General features: G+C 50.0%; 1 protein-coding gene across 1 annotated transcript; it reads left to right on the top strand.

The window, feature by feature from the left end:
* The first annotated feature begins 381 nt into the window (after positions 1-381).
* On the top strand, positions 382-9,450 carry MYOG (myogenin). Its single transcript, XM_005309932.4, has 3 exons — positions 382-960; positions 7,159-7,240; positions 8,635-9,450. The coding sequence occupies exons 1-3, from the start codon at positions 481-483 to the stop codon at positions 8,754-8,756; spliced, it is 684 nt and encodes a 227-aa protein (XP_005309989.1). The 5' UTR covers positions 382-480; the 3' UTR covers positions 8,757-9,450.
* The last annotated feature ends 200 nt before the right edge of the window (positions 9,451-9,650 follow it).

The raw sequence follows: 9,650 nt of genomic DNA, 5'->3' as shown, positions 1-9,650 counted from the left end.
CCAGCCCTGGGCCGTGCTGTGAGGCCCTGGCCCTGGCCCTGGCCCTGGCCTGGAGCAGTAACTGAAGGCAGCAGATGATGCAGGAATGCAGTGTGGAGCTGCCAGCCCTGGGTGCAGCCTGATCATCAATATCGCTGGAAAGAGAAGAAATGAGAAGGACTCAAACAAGGCCGTTGTTTGCGAGGTGGCCGAGCCGCTGTCCAACACATGCCAGCCCCCCCGTTCCCCCCCCAGACGCAGCACAGCCCCGGGCAGCCTAATCCCCGCAGGGAGAGCACATGAAATCAGATGGACAAGTTTTGATGTGAGGCAGCAGCTTAGGGCAGGCTCAGGTTTCCTTTAGGTTTTTCTATATTTATCTCTGTGATTTAATGCCAGCGCCAGGGTTTAAATGCCACCAAACAGTTGGTGTTAGGAGACAGAGCAGCCGCTGCTCAGCCACACACTCTGAGGAGGCTGCTCCCCGCCAGCCGCTTGCCCATGGAGCTCTTCGAGACCAGCCCTTACTTCTTTCCAGACCAGAGATTTTATGATGGCGAAAACTATTTGAGCTCCCGTCTGCAGGGCTACGAGCAGGGGGTGTACCAGGAGCGGCCGGGCCTGGGGCTGTGTCCGGAGGGCAGGACAGGGCTGGAGGAGAAGGGCTCGCCCCTGCCTGAGCACTGCCCCGGCCAGTGTCTGCCCTGGGCGTGCAAGATCTGCAAGAGGAAAACGGTCTCCATCGACCGGCGCCGCGCCGCCACCCTGCGGGAGAAGCGGAGGTTAAAAAAGGTGAATGAGGCCTTCGAGGCCCTGAAACGGAGCACGTTACTGAACCCCAACCAACGGCTGCCCAAGGTGGAGATCCTGCGCAGCGCCATCCAGTACATCGAGCGCCTGCAGAGTCTGCTCAGCACCCTCAACCAGCAGGAGCGGGAGCAGAGGGACCTGCGTTACCGCAGCACTGCCTCGCAGCCAGGGGTAAGTTCCCATCGCCCCACCCAGGGAGCTGCTGCTTCCAGAGCAGGCCCCTGCCCAGGGAGATCACAGCTTCCATAGCCAGACCCCGCCCCAAAAGAGACCGCAGCTTCCACAGCCGGCCCCGCCCATAGAGAGACCGCAGCTTCCACAGCCGGCCCCGCCCATAGGGAGACCATAGCTTCCATAACCGGCCCCTGCCCATAGAGAGACCCCACAGCTTCCATAACCGGCCCCTGCCCATAGAGAGACCCCACAGCTTCCATAGCCAGACCCCGCCCATAGAGAGACCGCAGCTTCCATAGCCAGACCCCGCCCATAGAGAGACCGCAGCTTCCATAGCCGGACCCCGCCCATAGAGAGACCGCAGCTTCCACAGCCAGACCCCGCCCATAGAGAGACCCCACAGCTTCCATAGCCGGCCCCGCCCATAGAGAGACCGCAGCTTCACAGCCAGACCCCGCCCATAGAGAGACCGCAGCTTCCATAACCGGCCCCCGCCCATAGAGAGACCGCAGCTTCCACAGCCGGCCCCCGCCCATAGAGAGACCGCAGCTTCCATAGCCGGCCCCCGCCCATAGAGAGACCGCAGCTTCCAGAACCGGCCCCCGCCCATAGAGAGACCCCACAGCTTCCACAGCCAGCCCCCGCCCATAGAGAGACCGCAGCTTCCACAGCCGGCCCCCGCCCATAGAGAGACCGCAGCTTCCACAGCCGGCCCCGCCCATAGAGAGACCGCAGCTTCCATAGCCGGCCCCTGCCCATAGAGAGACCGCAGCTTCCACAGCCGGCCCCTGCCCATAGAGAGACCACAGCTTCCATAGCCGGCCCCCGCCCATAGAGAGATCGCAGCTTCCACAGCCAGACCCCGCCCATAGAGAGACCGCAGCTTCCATAGCCGGACCCCGCCCATAGAGAGACCGCAGCTTCCACAGCCGGCCCCGCCCATAGAGAGACCGCAGCTTCCATAGCCTGCCCCCACCCATAGAGAGACCGCAGCTTCCATAGCCGGCCCCCGCCCATAGACAGACCGCAGCTTCCACAGCCAGACCCCGCCCATAGAGAGACCGCAGCTTCCACAGCCGGCCCCGCCCATAGAGAGACCGCAGCTTCCATAGCCTGCCCCCACCCATAGAGAGACCGCAGCTTCCACAGCCGGCCCCCGCCCATAGAGAGACCGCAGCTTCCATAGCCTGCCCCCGCCCATAGAGAGACCGCAGCTTCCATAGCCTGCCCCCACCCATAGAGAGACCGCAGCTTCCATAGCCGGCCCCTGCCCATAGAGAGACCGCAGCTTCCATAGCCGGCCCCTGCCCATAGAGAGACCGCAGCTTCCATAGCCTGCCCCCACCCATAGAGAGACCGCAGCTTCCATAGCTGGCCCCCGCCCATAGAGAGATCGCAGCTTCCATAGCCGGCCCCTGCCCATAGAGAGACCGCAGCTTCCATAGCCTGCCCCCACCCATAGAGAGACCGCAGCTTCCATAGCTGGCCCCCGCCCATAGAGAGATCGCAGCTTCCATAGCCGGCCCCTGCCCATAGAGAGACCGCAGCTTCCATAGCCTGCCCCCACCCATAGAGAGACCGCAGCTTCCATAGCTGGCCCCCGCCCATAGAGAGACCGCAGCTTCCATAGCCGGCCCCTGCCCATAGAGAGATCGCAGCTTCCACAGCCAGACCCCGCCCATAGAGAGACCGCAGCTTCCACAGCCGGCCCCGCCCATAGAGAGACCGCAGCTTCCATAGCTGGCCCCCGCCCATAGAGAGACCGCAGCTTCCATAGCTGGCCCCCGCCCATAGAGAGACCGCAGCTTCCATAGCCGGCCCCTGCCCATAGAGAGACCGCAGCTTCCATAGCCGGCCCCTGCCCATAGAGAGACTGCAGCTTCCACAGCCGGCCCCTGCCCATAGAGAGGGAGCAGAGTGACCACCACTTCCCTGCATTTACACCCCCTGCCTCCTAGTCCAGGGGAAGATGGACTAGAAGGGCTGACAGTGGAGGCTGGTGACATCTGAAAATGAACTGGCAAAAGTGACCCAGAAAGGGGCATGTGGAGCCCAGTCAAGAAAGCGGGTGACAATCCCCTGGTCAGTGCGAGCAGCCACATGGGCACAGGGTGCAAAGCAGTATTACTCTTCAGTATTAAATGCCTGCTATGCCTTCTAACCCCTTCCACAAGAACCCCCCAGGCTCCTCCTTAGGCCAAGCTCAGGTACAACTCATGGCTGCTGATAATGCCAACAAGCAAACCAAGAGGGATCTTGAGATGCTCCTCTCTGCATGGGCAAGCGCCGCCCTTCTCCTTTCACAAAGGCTTAGACTGAAACAAGACACAGTCCCTGCAAGATGGCATTGCCCAGGAAAGAGTCACTTTATTGTGCATAGGATGTCTTCCTCCAGGTGGATGTGTCAGGGCAGATTCACCAGTATGTCCTCGGTGCTTTGCTCTGCTCTGTCAAAACAGCCTTGTGCCTGGACTCAGTGTGGCTAGAGCAGATGCCGTGTAATGAGAATCTGGTGTATATATTGGATCATAATATTTGGGCAGTAAATGCTCTAGGCAATAAAAAAAAGTTAACTTCCTCTGCTAGTCTTATAGAAAGGTCCCTGAGCCAGGCACGTTAAGAGCAAATGTCTGCACATCCTTCCAGCAAATGCGATTGGCACCTGGAACTGTCTTTGCAGCAGATGGCACTTGAGTGGCAAGCCCCCGCGCATGTGTAAAGGAGAGGGCAAAAGGACGTGGTGTGTCTGGGAAAGAGGCCACCTGTTTAGCACATTTGTTTTATTCTGTGTGCCCATCCAAGTGCCACACAAGGGCATCCGGGCCCAACCCGGAGTCTCAGAACCAGAACGGCCAACCGTACACATTCAAAACTCGTGAGTCAGGGCTAGAGCTAGGTCCATTTTTTTGTTTCACATTGAATTTTTTGTTGTACTTTTCAATTCTCCTAAAAAAATTGAAAACATTTGTTTTCAGTTTGACCGAAGACTGTTTTATTTTTTAAATGTTTTGGAATTGCCAGTGAGCTGGAAAATCCATTCTTTGCCCAGCTCTGGTCAGTACCCACCACAACAACAAGACGGTCTTAAAAATGATTAGATTTTTAAAAGATAATACACGTTGGGTTCTTTTTATTTGCCCCCTGGTTTCTCAACCACTAGAGTTACACTCCAGTCAAGCTTTTCTCTGCAACCCCCGGGGCTAGAAACTTACTTTAAAACAACAACAACAACAGACAGCTGATATAGCCATGTAGTCACTTGACTTCAGGAGCTGGAGATTTAGGAAAAATACTGACTATCATGAGACTCCTGATAAAAATGTAAGACTTGTCAATACTGCAAAACTTCCATGACTTTTTTGCACATTTTAGGAAATGTAAAGACTGCAATGCATTCTGGGCTGAATCCTGTGAGGGGCTCACCACCCTTCGCATTCCTATTGTGGTCAACAGGAGCTGAGGGTGTTCAGGACCTCACCGGAGGAGCTCTTTGTTTGCAATATCTTGCTGCCCGTGCTCTATGGATCACAGTTCCCGAGGCGCAGATCTGGCTGTGAAATGTTTTTTTCTTTCTTGTTTCATTACTTTTCTTTCATTATAATGATCAAAATTAAGAAAAATCTCCACAAGTAAACAACCAGATGAGGCAAAGCTATAGGAACAAAGGCATGAAAACTAGAACGTATGCTCAATTGGAATTTGCTACCAAAACAACCTGAACCAGGCAAGTGCTATGTTAAACTGTCAGGACTACTAACTTTTCTTTAACCCATTTTAGCCTCCTTACCTCTTCTCCTCCTCCCAACTCCTTGGTAAGACTGATTGAAAGCGTTTACTTTAAGTGTATAATGTAAAATCTAACATTTTTGTGAAAAAAATGAATTTCCATGACATTTTTCTATTTTTGGACAAAAGTCAAACTGAAAAATTCATATTGTTTTGTTATGAACTGACCTTTTAAATTGTTTTTTGGGTTTTTTTAGTTTTTTTCTCCATATTTTTCATTTCTCTCCCTTTCCCCTGGGGATAAAACAAACAAAAACCAAGGAAATGAAAAGCCCAAACAAAATGGACATATTCAATTAAACATGAAACAGAACTGAAGAAGAGCTCTGTGTGGCTCGAAAGCTTGCCTCTTTCACCAACTGAAGTTGGGCCAATAAAAGCTATTATGTCACCCACCTTTTCTCTCTGAAACAAAACAAACATACATTTCAATTCACTTAGCAGAAAAATAATTTTCAAAAAAACCCATGGAAAAGTTTGAATTTTTTCCCTGGACAATACTTACCATTTTTCAACCATATCGTGCTTGTGGGTTAACTTACTGGATAATTGGAACAATGTAAATCACCACAGAAAAACAAAATACAAGAGAAGATGAATTTTGATTCACTAATGGCTTTGATTCTGTTAAACAATAACGTCTTTCCAAATGCAGGTCATACCTTCACTGCAAAGAATTGGGGCATTTTTATTTCAAGCTGGTTACGTTGATGTAAAAATGTTGTGGAGACAAGGCAAAAGTAGCTTTTACCTCCATATAGCTAGATGAGATCAATCCTATAGCCTGTCTCCCCTTCCTGGAGTTTACCACAACTTGCTTCATCGAAGTGAAAACTACAGTGTCCTATCTACACCAGGATTTTACATCAAGATTGCTCTCTCAAGTTAGTTATCTTGACAGAAAAACATACCTCTTTTTGCAGTGAAGACAGCTTCACAACCCAAGGGAGCGGATCAGTCTGTATAAATGCCAGTGATTTCGCGCACTGTTTCCCTGTTTAATGTGTGAGAAGAAAGAAGGGGCATATGTCTTCACTAGACTTTTTACCTGGAGTTAAAGAATTGTCAGTTATCTCAAGATATAAAAAAGGTGATGTGGACAACGCCCTCCCCCCCCACACACATTTGTGCCAGGCTACATTTGATCTTCACCCTAGGCCAGTGTTTCTCAAACTTTTCAGGTTGGTAACCCAGTCTTTTAAGTGAAATATTTGCGAACCCCCTTACGTTTGCAAGGCAAGAGTAACTAATGTGTCAATGCTATGCCTATAGAATGTACTTGTGTGGGACTCTTGAGAGGGCGGCAGACAGTACTCGACTTTGAAACATCAGCAGTGAGGGAGCAAGATTTTCTTTGCTTAGAGATTGTAATAACATTTTCAATGCCCCCTTGGGCCCCATTGCCTTTTCTGACACTCCCTCCCTCCCTCCCTGGGGTCATGATCCACTGGGTGGAGAAGCAACCCTAGGCTAATCCCTAGTGGTGTTTGTAGCCTTGATCAAACATGTAGTTGGTCCATCCCAGCCTTTACAACTGTGTTAAGTACTACAAGTCAATTAGCACTCAGTTAACTCCAGATAAAAATCTCTAGTGAAGACCAGCCCGGCGCGGGGCTAAGGAGTGGGGATTGCTGTTGCATGACCTCCAACCCCAGTGTAGCCCTACCCAATGGCATCTTCTGTTATTCCTCCCCCGTCCCAGTCTCCCCTACGATAGTGTCTAGAAGTCTAGGTGACAGGTCTGTTTATATGCAACGAGTATAATTCCCAATCCCAGGCTTGTAAACAATTGACCCTACACAGATGTGTAGAAAGACTCACCAGAGTTAAAGCCCCTATTGTCCTTCACAACAGCTGATCCTGTCAGGGTCCAATTTACTGTCCTGTTCTTTCTTGAATCCCAGGAATGGAGATTCTGTCATGAGCTCCAAGGGACAAAAATATTCCTAAGGACTGAGCTAGACCATCATGGGACCTGTTAAGGTAGAACAACAATACCCTAATCCTGCTCACACACTCTCAGCTCCCATGAGCACAAAACAACCATTAATGATCTGATGATCTGAGCTGCCACTTATGAGATCTGGATACTCTTTTCAAGGTCCAATCCTTGCCAATGGATCTCACACAATCCACCTTGGGAGCTCGTTGCTTGGATTCTTAATTAATATTTAAAGTATAGGACTTCTCACTCTGAGCAGGTTGGAGACAGTGGCCGTGTGTTTCTACATGGACTGAACGTTTTAAAACAGGTTTGCTTTTCTCACTGGGATTGAGGGAGAGGTGAGGTAGGGCCATCTGGGCCAACTGAGTAGAGCATTTCAGAGCACACCTGGGAGATGACCCAGTGTGAGGGTAGAGCTCTTTGCATGAGTAACCCTAATGGTGATTGTCTCCTCCTAATTACAGGTGGCCAGTGAGTGTGGGTCCAACAGCGCCTCCTGCAGCCCAGAGTGGAGCACCCAGCTGGAGTTCAGCAGTCACCCTGGAGGTAAGCAGAGCACACACCCCAGACTGGCCTGTTCTTTTCTATCCATATTCTTTCCTGTCTGTCAGGCCATCATGCTGGGTTATTCTGACTGCCCTGATTCAGGGTAGATGCAACACAGGTTTAAGACACAGGCTGTATGATGGAAGGGCCCACTTGCAGTTGGCAATGGAGAAAGCAGCTGCTCCACTGGTTTTGGTTCCTCCTTAGTTCCAGCTGCTAACTCATATCATCTCGAAATACATTCAGGACTGGGGCTGACTGGAAAAATGCATGCTTTATTCCAGGGGAAATTTGGACTTCTTGTTGGAAAAAAACCAAACCAAAACAAAAATTCTGAAAACTGAAGAATGTTCAGCTAAAAACCATTTTCTGCTGCAAATCTTCAGTTTGGGGTGTGTGTTTTTTTGGTTTTCCAACAAAAAATGGTAAATTTTCCTCATAAAGCAGATACTTTACCTGAACATTTTTCATTTAATTAAAAACCCAATTTACTGTTGGACAGAAGATTTAATGGAAAATTTTCAACCAGCCATATTCCTTGCTTCCTGAAAGGCCTTTTCCCATGTCAGCAAGTGTTGATGTTCCCACAGCATTGGGGGAGCGGTGGGGAGGGGGTGGGGGGTGGGGGTAGAGTAATTGCTAACAAGAGAGGAGGTGTCCATGAGACAATAGGAAATTAGGAATTGCCAGACTGATCAGACCAAGGGTCCAGCTACTCTGGTATCTTGTTTCTAACAGTGGCCAGTGCCAGCTGCTTCAGAGGGAGAAACCTGCACTAGCAGTTATGGGATAACCTGCCCTCATGGCCCCATAGTTACAGGTCAGCTTAGGCTAACCTTGTTATAAATGTCTCACTCTTTTCTGAATCCTGCCACTCCTTTGGAATCAATGAAATCTTGTGGCAGTGAGTTCTACCAGGCACTCCTGGAGTGAGAAAAGGATTTCCTTTAGCAGTTTTGAATCTTCTGTCTTTCAATTTCATTGAACATCCCCCTGCTCTCATGTAACTTTTTGTGAATAGACATTATCTCCCTTTATTACATTATTAATTATTTTGTACACTCTACCTCTGAGAGGAGATGAATAAGAGGGGACATGAGGAAACAGTCCTAATCTTTTCAGTGTTCTCCAGTCTCTGATTGTTCTCATGACCCAGTTCTGTTAAGACGTGGTGTGCGTGACCCGATGAGTGAGTTTTCCCATCTCTGACATTTCATGACCGAGGCAAATGCTTTCCGGACAGCACATTGGCCCTGAACAGATTAGTTCCTTTCCTTGCAGCTGCAACAGCTGCTGGGATCCTGGCCATTCCCCTTGGGTCTCCCTCAGTCACCTCCATTGGCAGTTTGGTCCCCAAAGTCCCTTCATTCGGTTTCCTCTCTTGCTCTCCGTAGATCACTTGTTAAATGACGAGTCCTCTGAAGACCACAACCTCCACTCCCTGTCCTCAATTGTTGAAAGCATCGCGGTGGAGGATGTGGCCGTCACGTTCCAAGAAGAGAGGGTTCAAAACTGAGGCTGGCGGAAGCCTCTGGGGCTTTTCAGAGTCTTCCCCGGCTGGTAATGAGGTGGAAATATGGCACCAGAACTCTTCAGACACTGGAAAATGTATTTACCTGTCCAAAGTCATAGACTGTAACTGGTGAAGCCACTTATCCAATTCCCTAATCATTGCAGAGTCTTTCCACTTGGTCAGCTAAGAGACAAAGGATAAACCGGCTGTTTAAAATGAAGCCTACATTAATACACAAGCTGGTGACCTGATTTTCAGGGGTGCTGAGTCCCCACTTCAATAGGAGTTATGGGTTCTCGGCCTCTCTGAAAGAAAGGGCTAGAAGTGACTGATCAAAGCATTTTGACATGATTTATTGTAACTGGTACTTAAGGGAGGGGGGGCAGAAGCAACACGACTTCCATGTGAGAAGGAAGGATTCCAGCGTGTGCTTTGTGTTTTGTTCCCTGTTTGTGGAAGTTTGTTTCTTTGGGGGCCAATGTTTGTGTGTGGAGTTTTTTTATTTTTTTTAAAGATGCTGTTTGACCAACTTCCTTTGCCAGTTGGCGTTTTGCAGGCGCAGGAGCCATGTAAATGCTGCCATCGGGGTCTTTTCTACTGAGCGCTGTGTGGAGTTGACGGGATGGGGGTTTTTTATTGTTATTTTTGCTAACTTATTTGGATTTTTTTTTTTAAATAAAGGCAGTCTCGTTTGAAATGGTTTCTGGGTCTCTGTTACCTGAGGGCCGCTGTCCCTCGCTCAGGCACGGCTCGCTGTGGGAGGCTGTCTGTTTCTTGCCAGCCTTGTGGATCTGCTTCCATTAGGAGTCCTGGAAGCAAACACGGAGAAAAGGAAGATGCAAGAGCTCAACCCGATTGAAATCACTGGGAGTTCCAGTGCTAATTTCAAAGGGAGCT

Source organism: Chrysemys picta, chromosome 4 (assembly GCF_011386835.1).
Source record: "Chrysemys picta bellii isolate R12L10 chromosome 4, ASM1138683v2, whole genome shotgun sequence".
In the NCBI taxonomy this organism is placed as follows: Eukaryota; Metazoa; Chordata; order Testudines; family Emydidae; genus Chrysemys; species Chrysemys picta.
The sequence above is the reverse complement of the archived record's forward strand: the minus strand, read 5'-3'. Positions and strand labels throughout refer to the sequence as shown.

What these genes read in the sequence shown, in the direction of transcription:
- MYOG (XM_005309932.4), top strand. Translation starts at nt 481, where the DNA reads ATGGAGCTCTTCGAGACCAGCCCTTACTTCTTTCCAGACCAGAGATTT. An exon ending in GCACTGCCTCGCAGCCAGGG is followed by an intron (nt 961 to 7,158) that starts GTAAGTTCCCAT and finishes TCCTAATTACAG; the next exon opens with GTGGCCAGTGAGTGTGGGTC. An exon ending in GTTCAGCAGTCACCCTGGAG is followed by an intron (nt 7,241 to 8,634) that starts GTAAGCAGAGCA and finishes TGCTCTCCGTAG; the next exon opens with ATCACTTGTTAAATGACGAG.